Below are 21,141 nucleotides of genomic sequence, written 5' to 3'. Positions count from 1 at the left end.
AATGATTCTAAAACCCATTGGTTCTGCTGAAAACATTTGGTATTCAACAGTAAGAAGTTTAGAATACCAAATGTAGGAATTTTCCCTATAATGAATGTGTAAATATCGGCTTCTAAATAATTCGAAAGCGAAGATAGTGTTGTTTTTCGTCTTTGTGAATTTCACGATTTTATCCCTCTTTCAATGAAGGTAGTAGGGAATTATGTTTATATTGGATGGACTGCCATGTATTATTTATTAAACAGGCAGCTTGATAAAGGTGTTTTTGAGATTTTTATTGCTGAGAATGTTGACAAACGCAGCGGAATGGAACAACCTTATGTTTTTCTCAAGGATCAAGAATGGGATATGAAAAGGCGCCCCGCAAAATGGGCCGAATTGCCAACCCTCAAATAGTGGCGCCTGAAACGATTACTTCACTGTTTCACCCCTAACGCCTGCCATGGTAATTTGAATAAATAAATCTTTTTGACAATCATCCCGAATGTTTTCGATGGTTTAAAACGTCACAAAAATATTCACCTATAGCACAAGTGTAAATACCCGGATATTCTACGCTACATTGATATTCGAAAATATTGGTTCGTTGCTAAGTGATTCTTACGAGGATTTGTATTATATCTATGCGTTAATATTGACATTTTTTGAGGAGAATAGTTATTGTAATATAATATTCCCTTTTAACAAAGTTGAAAAATTCATAACTTGCATTATATGGAATGATATTGGCCTACACGTTGAAATAGATTCGGGGTTGAACCTCAGGTTGAACTAGGTTGATAGTAGTAGCTTTGTATACTCATAATGAGATTCTCACTGTGGCACATTGTTATCAGTTCGTTGTTCATATTGATCGACAATAAAGTGTAATTTTCAGACGGCTTCTTCCATGGTTTGAAAAGGTTTTACCCCACTTTGATGACTTTGAATCGAATATTATATTTGACAAATTGATTAATTTGAAAAGGTTCAAAAATGGGGTTGAGTATTACCTCTGTGATGCTTGATTGAATATCAAATTACTCCGAATATTATTATGTTTCTTGAGCACTTGTTCTCTGAACAGACCGCTCTATAATGTCTGTAATTTTCAAATTTTGAGACAGGAATGTTCTAAAACGATAAGGTTCAACTCACTTACTCCGAATTCGATTCTAACTGTCTGTCTGGCATAAACAACATAACTTTCGAACGGAAGGACCTGGAGACTTGATATTTGGAGGACTGGTTCAGTTTTTGAATGCTGCGCTTATATAAGTTGATGTCCATAATCGGTCTAGTCGTTGTGTAAATAAAGTCTTCCGAATTTTTGGATTCTTGTTAACTTTAGAATTGTTCATTTGATAGAAACGAAGATTCATTTCTGGATATAGAATAACGATTTAAAGCCTTTTGAAAAGTTACATGTATATTCAGTAACGATAACTATAGAAAATAAAGAAGAATATCGACAAAAATTAGCCAATATTTCCGTGAACTCAAAACCGACGAAGTTGATTTAGATTTCGGTTGTAGAAATGAAATAACAATTCTATTCTATTCGACTCTTTAGAAAGATACTGAAGCAACTTTGAAAATTTTAAAATCGATGAAGAAATGTGAGTATAACACAATATCAACTTTTATCAAAGTTGATGTTTCTACAACACAAATATGTTGGCTATAGGTATGCTATAAAACCTCATCATATGTTGTTATATGAAGAATTCTTGCGAAAATTTAAAGATTAGTAGTAGATCCAGTAGTACGGAAGTCAATGAAAGTTTCCTTTCGTGGAATTATTGTTTCGACTGACACTATATTTTTAAAATAGTTTTATAGTTCGACATGTTGGAATGAACTTCTGCCTGAGAATAGATGAGAACGATCAAGCGTTGACCCTTGGAGACTCAAACTTCGAAGAACCAAAACTCTGAAGTATATATAAAACCGAACGTGTGTCAAATGCAGACCGCCAGAAAAACTTTGTCTCAACAAGTGCATACAGCCATTCTTACGAACTAGCAACAATAAACTTTTCTACAAGTGAATAATTTTATCGATACTTTCTTCTTGTTGGATTTCAAATAACTTTCAGAATAAACGAAGAATTTTCGTTGGGGAAAATTCGGGGAGGTGTTGACCTAACTAGGAACTTTGACGGAGTTTGAAGGAAAATATACGAAATTTCACAAAGAAACAAGTTGTACAAGTACAATTTGTTTCAAATTGAATTCGAAGTTTTGAAGTTTTCTTTTCCACGAATTCGATATTTTCAATGTATTTGCTAATTCAAACGTCAAATAATACTCAGATGATATTTTTAATTATTGTCTCACTTACTCTTCGCGATAAATTAGTTGGATTATTTCGTTAGCATGTCTGCAATATTCCAATTTTGAGCCAGAAATGGTCTCCAAAGATAAGGTTCCAATCACTTCTGATGAATTCGGAGTCAAATTCAAGTGTGCCCGGCCGTAAACACGAAAACTCTTGAACTAGAAACATGAAATTTTCAGGGTTCGGATCTCGAATGCTACGGTTAAAATTTTCATTAATGAAATAATAATTTGAAGCTTCAAGCAAATACACACAACTTACTACATCATTGTTCACTATAAGCTTATAGAAAGTTCAAGCAGAATTTTGAAAAAACCTAATATTGCAGTTAGTTGAGATTTTGCTAGTAAATATGAAATAACAATATCGGGTTTCATAAAAATCTCAAGTTGACCTCGTGATCAGAAAGATCATATGCAAGAAACTAAACGAAGAGAACAGAAAAGAGAAGAGATATGAAGAAAAAAGAAACGAAACACGAAACAAAACGAAATAATACGAAATGACTCCTGTGAAAATGTGTGTATTAAAATGAAATCCATTATTTTTACATGAAAAGCAAGGCTTTGATTACCATAGTTAGAATATCCGGTTTAGGTCAAATATGCACCGTTTTGTTCGATAACTTGTTGCCATTTTGAAAGTGATATCATTATGCCTCTCTCATAGAAGCTCTCATCCCTATTGGCAAAATATTGAGACAGTCGATTTTCACAAGCTTGAAGCGAATTTTTCACCAGCAAAATAGATCACTATTGACAGGAACAGATGGTAGTAACCACTTGGTGCTAGGTCCGGACTATAAGGTGGATGCATAATAACCTCCCAACCAAGCTCCCGGATTTCCGGCGAGTCACTATCGATGTTTGTGGCCTGGCGTTGTCCTGATGGAACACAATTCCTCTCCTAATGGCCAAAGCTGGTCGCTTCCTTCAGACGGTCCAAATGTGGACAGTATAGTTCCGAGTTAACAGTTGTGGAATAGGGGAACAGCTCATAGTGGATAACTCTCTGCCAATCCTACCAAACACACATCAAAACCTTCCTGGCCGTCAGTCTTAGCTTGGCCACCGTTTCCGCCTGTTTACCGTGTTTCGACCCCGACCGTTTTCGCTTGACGTAGTCGTTAGTGATCTACTTTTAATCACCAGTCATCAACCATTTCAAAAATGGGTCTATTTTGTTGCAATTCAGCAACGATTCGCAGATGGACATGAGGTTTTTGCGTTAACTCGTGTGGTACCCATACATCGAGTTTCTTCTTGGGTTCAACCTTATGCAAATGGTTTTAAACGGTTTTTTGTGCACTTCTTAACACTCGACATGGGAGCATTATGGTAGGACTCGAAAATTTCCATGATTATATCGAAATTTTCGACAATTGGCCTTCCAGTGCGTGGTACATCTTTGACATCGAAATTACTGGGACGGAATCGTTGAAACCAAATTGTCTGTTACAGTATCAGGGCCATAAGCCACCTGACTTGCATTTTAGTCTTTATCGAAGAAACATAACAAAATATAGTGTATTTTCTCTTTGCCCGTGTCCATCTTTGATGCGCTCTCAATCTCAAACTAAATAGAGTCAACCAATCACAAAACTGTCATAGAAGTTTTTGTTGTACGAAATCTCATCTTTCCAACGCCATCTACTGGAAACCGTTAGGACTTATACAACGCGAGATACAGATAACTAAAGTGTTCTATTGAAAAAATTAAGCATTTCTTTTTACTACACCTAAGATAGAAAAATCATATCAATATTGAATGAACTTTTTGTTGGATCCTATAATATTAATTTCTTCAGAATGTAATAATCCTATTCAGAATTTTCACAGTTTCAAAGTTAACCTCTATACTGAAGAGGTACAATTATCATACGAAAAATGATCATCATAAAAACACAACAAAAGAGCACATTTAAGTTTTCTGATGGGAAAACAGGAATTAATGAATGCTTAGGGAATACTCAAACTCCAAGAAAATACCCTAAGATGTTTCTCGAACTGAATATTTTACATCCCTAACGAATTTTCCATACGTCGAGAGAAATATCTCTCACGAGGTAAGTGTAGCCGAGCTTTTTTAATTTTGTCGACGGCAAAAGAGACGACTGCAAGGAGCGAACCTCTGCTTACAAACTCCTTATAACGTTGTAGAAGCAGAAGATAGCGTTAATTAAGATTAAGGGCCCTATGTTCTGAAATTCGATGTCGTATGCTCCTCGAATAGCTTTACAGCCTACATGGGGCCCCAGAGTTACTTTATTGGATTACACATGCTGGAGGAATACTTGAATGGGAAAAAAGACCGGCAGACATTTCATTACATAGTAAGGTTTCCATGTGGACTGCAATACTCTTTGATGTGAGTGGTACTGGATATTATTCTATTCAGCAGGATTTTTCAGTTCGTGCTGTATCGATTCGGACTTTTTATATTCAATGGTAGATGAAATTATCAAATTTCTAATATACAAGGTGTTCTAGAAGCTACACGACAAAATGATAGTTGAGCGGATTTTAGACCTTCTTCTCATGAACATAGATCCGATACGTATGCGCTTAGAAGTTACAAAAAATTTGATGTAATTCATTTTCATGTTTGAATTGAAAGTAGGTCGACTAACGAAAATACCAGTTGAAATGATAACAACTAGAATTTTGTCGATGGTTACAAAAACCTTAAGATGTCTAAAACACTGATGTGTTCACCTACTCTTGGAAAACCTTAAGATTAAAGTGGTGACTTTTGTACGGATCATACTTCTTGGATTTTAATGGCATTGGTCTCTATTTGCTTCATTTCCTCATCTTTTCTTATGGCGCTCACGTCGTCTTACTGTCAATGAGGTTTTAAGATGAATTGATTGATGAAAATCAGCCATAGACCTAATTTTATTCATATGAAATCTATTGAATCAGCTCAACGACTTTTGACAAAACAAATGAAGGAGAAATGAAAATTTTGAATTGATGCCGTTGATTGGTCAATTCTCTGTATAGCGCCTCCTTAAGGAAGAAAAGGATGAAGAGATCCATACACCAGTATTCAAGACATCTAAAACAACTTGCACAAAATAATAGATTTATTTCACTGCTAATGTGATCTGATGATGTCTGTTTCTCAACAATCATAATGAACAGTAAAGTACCGATTGTAAGGTACCGGTCCAATGTGCAATGCAGGTATTACATAGACATGGCTACCGGGGCATTGTAATATTGAAAGAAACGAAAAAGCCGATGAACTTGCGAAAAGAGTATTAAGGTTAACACCTGTTGGTTTTTCTGTGGGTCTGGAAAAGACCAATATAACAACTGTCTGACAATAGGAGTTGAACAATAGAATAACTCTCTGGAGGAACACTGCTGGTCTTGCTAAGCTAAAGATATTTGTGGTCTTTTCACCGACCTATACCAGGAAGTTCTTGACGCTACCACGAGCTGAGCTTCGGGTGCACTGTATGTAGGTGCAAATACCTCTTGTACCTCATAGGTAAATCAATAGATAAGATTTGCTTGCTCTGTGGAAAGGAAGTTGAAACAGCCGAACACATAGTGTGCAAATGTCCGGGGTTGACTGGCCTAAGATCCACTCCAATGGAAAAGCCAGTGCTGGATACTCACAAAGTAACAGGCTCCTAAAGATATCGTCAACAGTATCTAAGGCCTCCTTGGGTTTGTATGAATATCTTGGGTTAAGAACGAAATATCAATTTGGACACAATTCCCCGGAAGACTGAAATAGCCACAACTACTTTGATTCAGTAATAATAATAATACTAGATATGGCTACTCATTTTTATCAATTCTGAAATACATGTAACCAACTCTGCATTAAAGCTACCAAACCAACGCGAAAAATGCGAATATTCATATCTGCTCATGGATCCTACTACTAATAATAATAATAATAAACTGATAAACAGGCTAATAACCATAGCAGTCGATGCCTTCATTCAAAGTAAAAAAAATAAATAAACTGATAAAACAGTCTCTCACAATAGACCAAACTGACCAAATATATTACTAGTCGATAAAAATCAGAAGCAATATTCATCGATGTAGCAATACCAAATAACAACAACATGCGTCAAAAGCAAGTTGAAAAAATTTCAAAATTAAGGGTACTCGAGTTTCAAATAAAAGGTCAGTGAATAACATCAACGAGAACTATTCCAATTATTATCTCAAAAACTGGAATAGATCTAAAAAATCTCAAGAGCAATCGGACTGGTGATTTGGAGGTTGCGGGTTCGAGTCCCGCTCGTGGAAAAATTGTCTGATAGCCGTGATATTAATTTCATCTATATTCGAATGTGAACTTTCATTTCATATTCCCAGAACCCCTAGTCGGATTTTTCCTTCTTACGATCTTAACTGCGGCATTCAAAATTTGAAGTTACCTTGAAAATTTTAAGTATCTAGCTCTTGATCACGGATTCGTCGTCAGTGAGTTAAATCATTCGATAATTGCAAACTTTGTGACGAAATGATAGAGCGACAATAAATATCAATTTTGATTATTTATTGGAAATTGTTGAAAAAAAATATTGATATTGCGAAGAGATTGCTCAGAAAACTGAATCATTCATAACTAAATTTGATTCTTGTGCAATTAAAATTTATCTGTTTCATTGAAATACTGGTTTCTTTTCGAAACTTGAAATCAGTAATAATTCGAACTAGGTGTTGATGACACTATTTAGTCCGAAACTCCGAAATAATGTCAACAACAAACACAGTGTTTCATGAAATATGCATTTTGATTTAAATGATTCGTTTGAATTATTTGGTGATTAAGTCAATTAATTACCTGCAAATTGTCACACATCATTAAAATTCTACACACAATCGACATGGTTGGGGAAGTAGATTAATTATGGTGGGTAAACAATCAAAGCGATTTATGGTAGGTAAAATATTTTATGACTTCAATAGCAGACCTAATTCGAATCTTGAGTAGTTTCAAATAGTTTCTTGTTGAAAATTCCAGTAATGTTAATATTATAATGGTTGGGATTATTGAATTAATATTGACACTGTGTGTTATCAAAAGTTTTGCATATTCATAACGTGGAATTGATAAGGATAAGTGGACAAGTCATCCCCTCTGAATATGTTTGCATAATTCCCAAATGAGCACATTGCCTAATATCAAAACTCCTTTGTCTTTATTATATGGAAAAAGATAGTGAAGTATGTCTTCAGTGACCTGAAAATTATATGTATTTGGTGATATATTTATCAAGAATGCATTTCACCACATTTTTGGTTCCACCCCAATGTCTGTAATTCACTATCGCAGTTAGGGGGCTTTGAAGTCGAAGCAATATAAACACCTGACTTTAAAATTTCCGATTGAATAACAGATTTCTCAAACATCAATTCATGTTTTTGATTGATCGGAATAATGACACTTCGACTGATTTAAAAAAAATTGAGAAAGTTATATTGAATAGATTCGAAAATAGCCAACGAAATAACCCTTGAATTTGAATTAAAGATGCGGAAGAAGAAATAATCGAGAATTTCCGATTCGAAATTTAGTAGAATATCGGTACTTTCTAAATATTATGTGCAGTTATTTTATAACATATCTATATCACGCAAAATATTTTGTACGTTACCAGTATCGACGGTCTTGCCAGAAAGAACTTATTCTACCCTCAAAAGACTGAAAAGGTATTTAAGAAGTACAAGTGAGAGATTGACTAGCTGCATTGTTAAATATGATCTGCTACTTGGAGTTCAAAATTTGAGAAAACTAAAAGTTGATCTGAATATTTTTCATCAAGAGACGCCATCAGACTTGCTTAAAAAAGAGTAACATTCGATTTCATTTGACCTACCCCTTTCGAAGCCAGATGCTTTTCTGCCATCGTTAACCATAACCTTTTTCGAAATTCTGGTGGTATACCTCCTGGCAGTTGGGCAACCATCTTCATGGCTGTAACCCATTGTGAAAAACTTGATTCTCCAGCTTGGGGGTTCACTGTGAAACACATTTCTTTTGGGGAGCTCGGCAGGACTGAAAACAAAAATACATATGAGTCTAAGAAAGATTAATGTATTTTAGAATTATTGTAGCAAAACAGTTCAAAATCATAATTCTCTGTTTTTTGAGCGATCTGTTTACTCTTCCTTATTTTAGTATTTTTAGCCGAGATGGTCCGAAACTATAAATTTCGGCTCACTGATGACGAATTCTTGGTCAAAAACAATTCTGTACATCTGTCCAGAACGGTACGAAGTACACGATAAAATTTTTTAAAATAGGTATGAATCAAGAATGCCTCGGTTGGGTTTTTTCAAAGGCAGAATCTGACAAGGGATCCCATAAATATCGAATTATGAATTCGATCAAGTTCAAATTTTGCACTTACATGAACAACAACAATTTCAAGCTTCATGTAAAGTTTCATGTTGATCGCGTCACCAGACCAGAGGAAATTAAAAAGAATAATACAAAATATTCCTGTGATAACACAGCTGGCCAAGTTTAAATTGTTCATGTGGATGGAAAATAACAACAATAACAATGTTGATCACGTGGCATTTGAAAAATTTGAGTAAATATCGAAAAATAATACCCAATATTCTCGTAACTATGCATTCAAATTCAGTTGGTTTATGTAAAATAAAAACCCGAATGTTCATGCCTGATTTTATGAGGATCGTATCACCAGAAAAAATATTTGGTGCTTATATTATACTCTTATAATTATTTTTCTTCATAACAGAAATGAGGATAAGGATGAATTACATTTATACTAGAAATTCATTTGGAATATGTTGGACTTATGAGCTTTGCCTCGATAAGATAAAAGGAATATTTAATCAATAGATTAGTATGATGACTTTTTAGATGAAAAAATGTCTGAAAAAAAGGTGCTGTGATTGTTTGAGCATAAAAGTTTTCTGTTAGTACAATTTCATTACGAACACGTTCTTTAGGCTTCTTATCTCTTCTATTGTAGAGTGTGTTTTGTACTTCAGAAAATTTTTTAAACACAATACATCAACATAAATCCATTGCAACAGTCGTTTCAGAAGCACTTTTAAACTTTTCTTTGAATGTCGAGCTATTGCAATATTCTTCTTCGAACTTAATTAAAAAGTAACACTTGAAGTACGTTAATCTAACCAGCAGTTAATGATCTCAGTTAAAAAGTTGTTCGAAAGAGAGAGCAGAAGTTCTTTGATAAAACTCATCGTCGAGTATAATATCTATTTCGGGACAGTAATAACCCAGTTCATTTCACTAGGATCACAATAGCTGAATACAGATTAACTCGTATACTATGATTAACAAGATAATACATGCATTTAATTGACACGTACCATATGTTGAGCGAAATTTGCAATTCAAAACAGCTATACCCCTTTGTTTTAGTTTCCCAGCTGTTTTGTCAATACGTTAGCGATAGCTAATCCGCGAAAAAGTGAATTTTGATCGTTTGAAACAACGAATTTCGGAAAAAAACGAGGCGGACCATAACCAAAAAATTCTGAATGAAACTCATCTCGTCTCAATGGCTATCCTTCTATTCAGTCCTCAAAATCAGCTTACCAGTGCTGGACCCACTTGCAGCTTTCATCAGCGAATTCAGGAAAGCACTCATGTGGACGCGTCACTTCAAACATCTCTGAAAGTAAACTGCATGAAGTTCTGTCACTTGGATCGCAAAGGTTAATAGTAATCGTTTTTTCTCAAACGTGAGCAGATATCCTCCTTGTCCGACGCAAAAGACGACGCGTCGGAGGGTTGTGACGTAGAAATGGGCTCGTCGTCAATAGGGATAGAGGACTATCGATTTGGGCTGACGTTGCCAAGTTGGAACTTTAGGGGAAGATTCGGGAAAAAAATGGAGGTAAAAAAACGTTGGAAACAAGAAAAATGACAGCACCAAATAATTTTAAGTAACTAAGAAGAAGAAAATAACAACACCAATTACTACTTTGAGTAATACTTCAGTATTAGTAAGATTTAAATTTGAAATTAACCTGTCTATATACTAGTTCAGAGATGTGGTAATACGCTTTACAAGACACCTATGATATGATATATTGTAGATCTTCCAGTCTATTGAACAATAAATCTCATTTTATTTACATAGTTATATGAAGAATTTTATAATTTTATGAACTTTAGTTGGGAAGGGACGAGAACGGACAGGATCTCAATTCTTCATTTCAGACGCAATGTGGCATATACGCCATATGCACAAGCTATAGCTTCTCTTGTTAGATAGATTTAATTGAGGAGGTTCCGTTTCACTACGACCTAATGGTCTATTGTGCCCCCAATCAGAGCTATTTTCTCTATAACGTGATCTACAGCTCGCCTTCCAGTTCCAGAGTTTTAATGAGAGCCAGTATCTGGGATGGCTTCAAGGAGGCTAATTCCTCACTTCTACAAGTTTCGTGTCCAAAGCAGGTTTTGCGTTGGATAGTGATGGCGAGGTATTCCATTACCAGGTGATCAGGAGTTTCTTCCTCCTCCCCACTGAATCTGCACTCGTCATTTTCTGTTAGACCCTTTCTCATGAGGTGTTTCCTAAGCCGACAATGCCCTGTGAGGAATATGTAGCATATTTTTATTACGATCTAGATACTTCTTGGATCTCGCAGAGTCAAAGTTTCGACGAAACTTTTTGGAGTGATACAAACCAGAAAGATTCTTCCAGAGTGTTTCTCTTTCGGTTTTTTCCTTCTCCTGAAATTCTTTCTTGTAAGTTCATTTGTCTACGCCACAGAAAGGTTCCGGGCCCATGAAAGAAGTTTGTGCTTCTTTTCTGACAAGAGTGTTGGCCTCTTCATTCCCTCTAATTCCTGAGTGGCCGGGAACCTAGACTAAAAAGTCCTTGTTATTCATGCCTATTCCATTAAGGTTTCGTCGGCATTCCAATACCATCTTTTAATCAATAATATGTGAGCTCAGTGCTTTGTTTGCAGCCTGACCATTAAAATGTATCGCTATATCACATTGCTGACAGTTTCTTGCTAGGTTAATTTGTACAAATCTTTCTATTTCAAGTATGCCTGAAAGACACACAGATAGCGACCAAACGATACTCCACCACCAGTCCCCATCGGGGTTTTGGAACCATCTGTGTACCATTTCATGGTATTCTTTTTGAGAACTGGGATTGTGGACTCATTTTCCCAATATTCTTCTCTATTTAGTATCGGAATGAAAGTTTTTTCGTTGCTAATTTTCTTCACCATCCCGTCAATGGAAAGGTTCGCTGATGGTATGTAATACGTCAGGGAAAACTAGGCTCTCTTATTCCTAATTCACTCATTGCCGGTATCTTCCCCAGATAGTCTTAGAGTGACCTCGTAGGCCACTTTCTCTATCGCTAGATCGGGAGGTATGATATCTGTATGATCTGTGTGATCTCCAATGCTCTAGTTGGGCACGTTTTTATAGCTCCAGTGATAGAAAGTTTCATACGTTATATCATGTGCAACACAGTGGGAGTCTTAGCAGTCAACATGGATTCATCAGCAAGAGGACAGAAAAAGCTATCTTTAATCCCATAGAGCAACTCACTGATTGTATAGAGGAAAAAATTGCCGCTGGGAATATTTATAGACGTAAGAAAGGCTTTTGAATGCATTTCGCAGTTGGTTCTCTTGCGGAAGCTTTACTGCTGTAGTATTAGGAAGAAACAGCTGGTTTTTTTCGTAGTTACCCTTCAGAAAGAACCCAATATGTTTCCATCAATGTCAAGGATTCTAAGTATTTATCTGCTAGGTCTCATATAGTTGGAGAGGTTCCACAAGGGAGCATCCTGGCTCCTCTATTTTTTTTGTATACGTGAACGATATGCCAACCAGTCTTCCTTGATAAATTATGCCGATGACACAAATATCATAGTGGAATCAAAAACCTAGAAAACCTTCAACAACTTCTATTTTCTACTACAAGAATCAATCAGTGGTGTGAAAGTCATTATGTTGAGAAGAATTCTTCAAAGACGGAATACATATTTTTCTTGCATAAAAGAAGATGACAAATTAGGCCACATCTTTTTTTATCAGTTGGCCTTCAGTGATGATCAGCAAGAAGAAGACATTAGAATAGAATACTCGACTTCTTACTTGTTATGCATGGTATGGTGGTGGAAGTATTTCTTGGTAGTCAACTTCAACTATTGTAATTTCCACAACAGAAGTAGAAATAGTGACTGCTAGTGAAGCTGAATGGAAAATGGAATGGCTAAAGCCAAATTAGTTTTCTGTCAGTTCCAACATTGATGGTTGACAACGAAACTAGCTGTTATTAAGCTAAGCCTGAATGTGGTAGTGACGAACTAAGACAATTCAGATTAAAGATTCAATTCCGAATATCGATAACTGAAGCACTTATCAACCATCACTGAAGTGTATAGACTGATAGATGCACCTACCACACGAGCATTTTGGTTGTCACACAAAGATGTTCTCTATCACAATTTAAATCAAATTAATGAAAGTGTAGGAAACTGAATCTTTTAACTAGTTCTTCCAATTATCTATTATGTATATGTTTCAATGCAAATGCTCAAGATGAACATAGAACCCACATAAAATAGTCCAGCTGGTTACTGATAAGACTGAAAAACGAGGGACTTTTTTTGAATATTCATAAGTCGATACAATTCTTGTTTTAGTTGAAAAAACCACATTCTTTTAAGAACTATTATGTAATATTTAATGATCGTTAACTAAAACAGAAACATTCATGTTATTGTCGTAATAGCGAGTATAAAATCGATTTGAAACACATCAAAATCATTTTAAATTAATGTGATTCAAGTTTTATTGACATAGCTGAGACCTAAATTGTCTTTTCATCGATTGAATTTCTCTGATTGACCTCATTCTACAACCTACAAAGATTTAATTTGTCCAATGCGCTCTTTCAGAAAACGGCACATCGAAAAATTGTACACTCCAATTTCATATGATCAAACTCAAATTTTAAAAGTGAAAGTAATAGTAAACCATTCAATGAGGAGGAGCCTGTGTTGAAGGCGAGCCATGAAAAGTCACTTTTCCTTTTAGTATATTCTAAAACGAGTTGCAGAATGGGCCCCTATTCCAACACCAATGCGAAATTCAACGCATGAGTGTTGGAATTGCCTTCTGCAACGAGTATTAGACATTTTCTGTATTTCAGTCAAGTTTTGTGAAATATTGTCGAAATTCAATGAAAAATTCAGATTATACATACTAGTGACATTTGTATTGTATCTTGGCAGTTGGTGTGACTGTTAAAAAATTGACAGATTACGGAATTTGAATTCGAATCGTACGTTCGGAATTTCTAAATAATTTATAAATATGCATTAAATTCGTGAATTATCTCTGTCGAAATCGATTTAACACCAACAGAATTAAAAGAAATTGCGAATAATGTCGCAAATCATTTCTTTCAATCCAAATTATTATATTGACAATTGATGTGTGTTGAATTTTGATGAGATTCGAAGTCTGTGTTGACAACCACAAAACGAAAAATATAACTGAAAACAATACTGCAATGAGTTCGTTACAGCACTGTTTCTAGTACTGTAATGAACTCATTATGATACAGAAATAGAGAAAATATGCAATTTTTTTCAAATGTTTCGAAACATTAATCATAACGATTGCTAAATTGATCGATTAATGGAAAATTTGCCTGATTATGGTTGTCATGCTGAATTAATTTTGACAGACATGAAGTATAATAGTTGATAGTAAGATGTCTAAAAACCTGGTGTATGGACTGATTAGCTTTTGTTTTGCCAATTTTGAGAATATTAGTTCAAGCTTCTGATTGGCTAGGATCGGGTTTTAATTGATGTATCCTGTCAAAATCAAAGGAAAAAAAGGTATGACATTGCGGCGCCGCCACGAAATAAAACTTATATTTTCAATTTGATCGAATGTCATTCCATTCAAAAACTAACGAGTGCATTCACCATATTTTTAGACATCTTAGTTGATAGTTATCATTGGTAGTCTACACTTTTCCCTCTGGTGGACAAAAAGTAGAACTTTTCGATGATATTGTCAGTCAGTTTGAAAAAAAAATTGTTATCAACTTCGATCACTTCCTAGTTTTGTAGGATTTCGCCAGAAATTCGACAACAACGCATACTTACGTCTCTTCAGCTGACAGGTAATGACGTCGCAGTGAGCTTCCTGCTGGCGTCGCAGGGCCTCGCGACGCTTCAGACGGCGGACTAACTTGACACCAACCCGCTCAATTTGTCCGCCGAGGAGGACCACAAGGGCGGATAGGTCTTCTATGTCTGAAATTGGAGATAAGGGGACTATAATGAGGGTGTACGATTATATATCAAGGGTAAGTGTTGAGAATATTCACAGTGGTGGATGTCCTAGATTTTGGAGCAATAGACTGAGCTGCATATCATACGAACTTAATTTCGAGAGTTTCCGAATATTTAGGAGACTAGAACAGATCCTTGACGGATACTTGTCATCGAATCTGTTACGATCTATATGAAAAACAATTCATTCAATAAGTACGGGGGCTAACTAGTAAAAACACATTTTTCTTTAAAATTCGACTTTTCGTCAACAGATTCACATGTACTCCAACGCTACTCTAACTTTTCTATACCTTTTCTGTTGAATGATTCGTCTTTGTTTTCGAAATAGGTTTCAACCGCGGCAATCACTTCTTCATCAAGCGAATTTTCTTTCCCTGGAGTACTTTTTAACCGTTGTTGTCGATGTAGCAGAGCTTATAAAGGCTTATCAAGTAATTGCTTTGCTTGCACACTTTTTTTCCCACCAAAAAAACATGTTATAAAATTCCACGAAACTCGTTTTTATCCAATTTTGAAACAAACAACAAATGAAGCGCCACTTAACCTTCAATAATTCGATCCAGGCATAACTCTGTTCTGAAATTTTGACCCGCATCTAACGAAGCGTTTTTTCGAGACTTCGAACGCCAAGCGTCCAAGAGATTCCAGTCGGGCAGTCAAGTTCATTCTCTGATTTACAGTCGTGCGGTCGTGTCCCGAGCTGCCCGACTGTAAAATTATCCGAACGCTCGAACATGGTAGCCTCGTGAGTGGCCGCCTTTAGAGCTTAGTACTAATGCAAAAAAAAATGGTATGGCACTAGTGGTGCCATCTGTGCACCAGGATCGGGTTTTTTTGTGTGACGTATTAATACAATCACCGGCGAAAACACTGAGCCACCTGAAATTTTACTGGAGTTCGTTGACCAAGAAGTTTCGTAATTTTTCATCGATTTCAATTGATTATACTCCAAATTGATGATGAATTTTTTGTTTGTTCGAAACAAACTCTAGAAAAGTTTTCCAAAAATGTTGGTAGCTTATTTATAGAGGGTGAAAAAATGGTTTGTTTTTCCAGTGCAATTTCTCAATACCCTGTGGAACCGTTCAAGAAATTTGTAAAGTTCACACTCAGTTTTTCACAAACACAATTTTTTCCGCCATCTTTCAGTTTTTATTTCACCTTAATATCTCGATTTCTTTTGATGATACGTTTTTTCGACTAAAATCCTAGGGAAAAATTTGATTGGTAATGTTTTAATATTCTATAGTGATTTGAAACAAAAATAAAATTGAAATTGGCATTTTTTTAATATTTCGTTTGCCAACTCTAGCGGAAATAACTGTACGCAATCGCCGAGACATCGAATTGATAAGAGGAATAATGCGATCTTGAGGAATTGCGTCATATTCAGATTGAAACGCAAAACGCAGCTCGTCAAGTGTTCCTGGTAGTATAGGATGACGACTAATGATTTTTTTTAAATTTATCCTAGAGATATTCAATCGGATTCAGATCCGGGCTACATGCTGGCCATTCTAATCATTGGATATCAATCTCATCCAAATATTGGTTAACAATATTTGCTACATGAGTCCATTAAATGTCATCTCCAACCAATGGAGCGTAGGGGACTACAGCTTCCTGAAGAACATCTTGTATGTATCGTTGAGCATTTAGAGCTCCGTTTTCAATAAATAATAATTCGGTACGTGGAGCTTTTGATATACCGGCCCATACCATAACAGAACCTCTTTGATATGAGATTCGTCCAGATATAGTCGGTAAACCTCTCCTTAGAACTTGGTGTGTTTATAAAATTCCAGGCTTTTATTTGAATACGTATATCTTCCAAATAAATCAAGATATCAAGGTGAAATAAAAACAAATAGATGGCGAAAACGATGGTCTTTGTAAAAAACTGAGTGTAAACACTACAAATTTCCCGAACTGTTCCACTGGGTGTTAAGAAATTGGACTACAAACCACAAACACATGGTTTGTATTCACCCTGTAGGTATAAATAAACTATCAACATTTTTGGAATACTTTTCTGTAGTTTGTAAATACCAAAGAATTTATCTTCAGTTTGGCGTAGAAATAATCGAAATCCATGAAAAATTACAAAAGTTCTTGGTCAACGAAGTTAAGCATAATTAATACAAAACTACGAACTTTATCGAAACTGTTGAGAGATTTCATTAGATTTTTTTTGTTGTTAAAGGGGTACTCTCAAAATTCGAACTTTTTTGAATGAATCGCATATGTTGAATGACAAGTTTCTGATATAGAGTTCCTCTGATGTTCTTATAATCTCATCTTGAAAGATCGAACGATTTATCAATATACATATTAACAATGAAGAGCAATTATTACAGTTTAACCAATATTTTATCTCCGTTATTTTTGATCGAAATCTTAAGATTGCTAACGAACTCTAAGAGTGAATTTTTTCTTTAGAAACTGAGCCAAATTTTTCTAATAATTCTTTTTGTTTATGTTATAACATATCTATAAACTTTTCTTCATTTTAGTTGAACATAAAAATAATTATAATGTATAAAAATACATAGCATAGCATTCCTTTAAGTTCTGTAAGACCCAGGGTAACCAAACATTACTTATTTTCTGAACCCAATATGCAGTACTAGTTATAACTGATATTAGTAAGACAATAACGTACACCTACTAACAGTTTTTGATTGTAGTTTAAAATCTATATTGAATCCAAAAATGAACTGGAATTCAACATACATGATTTAATTATGACAATACCTACAACAAAACATGTAAATAAATCTGGCAATACTTATTCACAATTTTGGATGAGATTTTGTGGGATTTTTTTATGGGATTTCTTAAAACAATTTGAGTATTTAAGTGTTAGTAATGTATTTATGTACCTTCAGGCATTGATACCTCTAAATTGGTTCGTGACTCAAACAAGGGAGTATCGATACCATTATAGTATACAACAAATACTTTATAATGCGACCCAAAATAAGTAACGTCAGGTAGCCCTGAGATTTTGCTCTATCCTTCAATTCTGAAACTCTGAACTGGCAAAGGAGCAGTTGAATCAAAAGATTTTCAACCACTGTCCATCCGAAGCCACAAAAACCCCAAAGCAACGAAAAAACCACAAACTCACCTCTCTTGGACAGATCGTGCGTCATAGACCTGCTAAACTTCTGCGAGGACCTTCCGCTGGTGGTTGAGTTGTAATCAGTGGTGTGCTGGATGCTGTTGTGGATGTCTATCAGCAGCTGGTCCACGAGCATCGAAGCCCTTCTTCTCTCAGCCTCCATCATGTGCCTCCTCACTATCTCTTGCGGCGTAGATACCGGCTTAACCGTGATCGGAACTGGCTGTATCAACTTTTTTGGCATCTGACTGACGTGGTTCGGGCATGTGACGATGAGGTTACCGAACATTTGTTTGTTGCAATATTCCAGCTGTCTCACGCGGTAGCGTTCTTTGTACATGTCTCGGGCGCTGTTGGTGGCTTTGTAATGATAAGGCGATATCCGGTTGGTTCCGATATGAGCTGCACCTATGTAGTACGCGTTCTATTTTTATTAACGGACGTTCTGGAAAGGAACGCAGCCTGATTTGATTAATGGAAGGCGGAAAAAACGGGAAGGATGATACGATTGGAAAAAATAAACGATGTAACAAAAAATCGTTTGATTATTAGGTGACCATTTAGGAAATAATTTGACAATAGTTTTTGGTGCGTTGGTGGAACCATATACTAACTGACAAAGAAACTGCAACACACAGAAGGAGCTGTTTGAATTTTTTTTTTGTTATATATATATTCCTTTGAGAGCAATACAAAAATTATCAACTTCAAACAACAAAGCATGTGTAGATGTAATTTCAGTATTAGCAGAGGAAATGTAAACGGGGCATCATACATTTCAACGTATGATATGAAGAACAGATAAAAACCTTAGCAAAAACTCTGTCTCCCCGTATCGGTGTAGTGACTGGTTTGTGTAAAAATTTACAGGATAAGCTGACATATTTATGTTGAAAACCGTGAAGGTTTTTTCGGGTAGACAATTTTTGTTACTTCAATTTTACAACAAACCAGCTGTTCGAGGAGATCCAAAGTCGATATTCAGTTGTAGTTAAAATACCTAGAGCACGTGTACGCGGAATTCATCGCCAGCTAAGTGAATTTGAAAGAGGTCGATTTATTGGTCTACGGGAGGCGGGGTTGTCATTTCGAGAAATCGCTAACCGTACGAACAGAAATCCAACTACTGTTATGATATGTTGTCAAGCGTGCTTTGATAATACCCAAAATTGGAGAAGTGTAGGCACCGGACGTCGATGGGCCACAAATGGAGTTCAAGATCGACGTCTAAGACTTATGGCCGTTAGAGACCGATTTGCGACAACTCGATCTTTGACTGATGAGTGGTTAGGAGAACAAGGTCATCCTGTAACTTTCCTAACTTTTTAACCCCGGTAAGGTCTTTTGGACTGCAGCATTATCGACCCCATCTTGTCTTACCTCTGACGGTTGAGCATCGCCGGCAACATTAGAATGTGGAATGGCCTCACATCATCTTTTCTGATGAATCTCGATTCTCTTTGGGTGCACATGATGGCCGAAGAAGGGTTAAACGATGTCGGGGAGAAAGACGTGAAACCTCAGTTTGATGTTGAGCATCTTGTACATCGGACAGTAGGCGTTATGGAATGCGGTGCTATTGCACATGCAAGTAGTTCTTTAGTCTTTATTCGAGGTAATTTGACAGCGCTGCATTACCTCCAAGGAATAGTGGAGTCATATGTTCTCCCTCACCTTAACCAGCTCGAACATACAATATTTCAGTAAGATAATGCCCGACCTCATGTTGCTACAGTTAGCATAAACTTTTTCGAAGCGACCCATGTAAATCTTTTGCCCTGGCCGCCCAGATCCCCCGATCTTCCGCCCATAGACAGGTTTGGGACATTATGGGTAGAAGGCTTGGAAATTTACCCCACCTCCCACTGACTTTGGCGGCTCTGAGACATGGAGTAGAGGTAGATTGGGATAGTATCCCTCAAGAAGAAATAGACCATCTTATTGCATCAATGCCGAGACGTTTCAGGGAGTGTATAGATAATCGCGGTGGACAAACACATTATTAACGAATTTATTTAAAAAATTGTAAACCCTTCGTTTTTTTCTCCAAATTTCAATCATTTACTTCTTGCTATACTATCTATGTTTCACAAAGAAAGAAATTGAAAAACTTCTTCTGGATGTTGCAGTTTTTTCGTCAGTTAGTATATAAAGGATGAACTACTCATAATATTGTTGATAAATAGGAGCATAATCATGATCGATAAGTGCTGCTATTGCTGATTTTGTCTCAGAAACTGATCATGGTATATGTATTCCTGAACAGTTGAAAGAATATTGAATGTTTCTGAATACATAAGATGCTATTAGGATGTATAAATAAAAGACAGACTTTTTGAGTAACTACTGCTCAATCTAAGTAAAGCATTAATCGATTTTAAATCGTTAATAAGATGTTGTCGAAGGTTTTGAGGAATAAATTTATCACATGGAAGTGGTTATTGCGTAATTCTTTTGCATGATTATGTAAATTGAGTAAGGGACTTTTAGTTTCTGAAAATGGTAACATCTATATTGAAAAGCAGAAAGTTCTGGATTATGGTACTTGACACTATTGAGAAGTTGAAATATTTGGAATTTATCGTATCGATACCGATGCCATAAAACAACAATAACCAATATGAAAAAATAATACCGAAAACTATAAGGATATTTTTAGGAATGAAGATTTCAAGCTAATGGCGCCAACTCCTATCATTGCAAACACTTATAGCCTACCTATTCTGTTTCGGTGATCGTTTGAAGATCCCCATCGTTAACCACACTTCTAGCTCACTTCACTCCAACTTCATGCACAACAATAATAATTAATGTCGAATTCAGTGAACAGAATCAGAAACTTCACTTTCCCAAACGGGCAGAGGTGGTGTTCGCTCAAACTGTGAGAAACTGCGGAAAATCAACGATATCGATTGACACTATCGACAGGAAGTAATGACATTTAAAGTAGCTCCGACATTTTGGAATTGAGTAATTGATAGGTTCTTCGCAGGAAAATGATATGGCGTGGAATATTTCGGTTCATTGGCGATTCTGAACGTTTGATGATAATGTTAGGTCTACTACGGGTGGAGATTTGAAGATAAGAGTTCAACAGCCGACCCAACTGGAGGCGTCGATTTTTATTAGTAACGATTGTTTTTGGTTTTGTATTATACAGGGTGTCCGGGAAAATGTGGGAAATCTCTCGGATTCAGATAAAACGTAAAAAAACAAGATGACAAGTTCTTCTTCTTGATAGTGCCAATCCGTTATCGGATATTGGAGACCATTCTGGCATTCTGACAAGTTCCCATAACTTTTTTTCCTAGCGGCCCTCCTCCCAACGGAGAAACGGCCTCTTGAATGACGTCGCTGGAAATCC

At 36.0% G+C, this 21,141-nt stretch overlaps 1 protein-coding gene across 4 annotated transcripts in view; it reads right to left on the bottom strand.

The window, feature by feature from the left end:
- LOC123681333 (dentin sialophosphoprotein) overlaps positions 1–20,887 on the bottom strand; it is a 41,267-nt gene extending 20,380 nt beyond the window's left edge. Inside the window, exons 1-4 of one of the 4 annotated variants that reach the window (XM_045619675.1) lie at positions 20,496–20,887; positions 17,784–18,239; positions 14,462–14,611; positions 8,174–8,352 (exon numbers count right to left, since the gene is read on the bottom strand). In XM_045619675.1, the coding sequence (XP_045475631.1) occupies positions 8,174–8,352; positions 14,462–14,611; positions 17,784–18,117 (663 nt within the window). In that variant the 5' untranslated portion in view covers positions 18,118–18,239; positions 20,496–20,887. Of the gene's footprint in view, positions 1–8,173; positions 8,353–9,894; positions 10,024–14,461; positions 14,612–17,783; positions 18,240–20,495 lie in introns of those variants that run through there. The other 3 variants (XM_045619676.1, XM_045619674.1, XM_045619678.1) reach the window with 3 other exon arrangements.
- Positions 20,888–21,141: the final 254 nt, after the last annotated feature.

The sequence above is a fragment of the Harmonia axyridis genome, chromosome 5 (genome assembly GCF_914767665.1).
Source record: "Harmonia axyridis chromosome 5, icHarAxyr1.1, whole genome shotgun sequence".
NCBI lineage: Eukaryota > Metazoa > Arthropoda > Insecta > Coleoptera > Coccinellidae > Harmonia > Harmonia axyridis.
The sequence above is the reverse complement of the archived record's forward strand: the minus strand, read 5'-3'. Positions and strand labels throughout refer to the sequence as shown.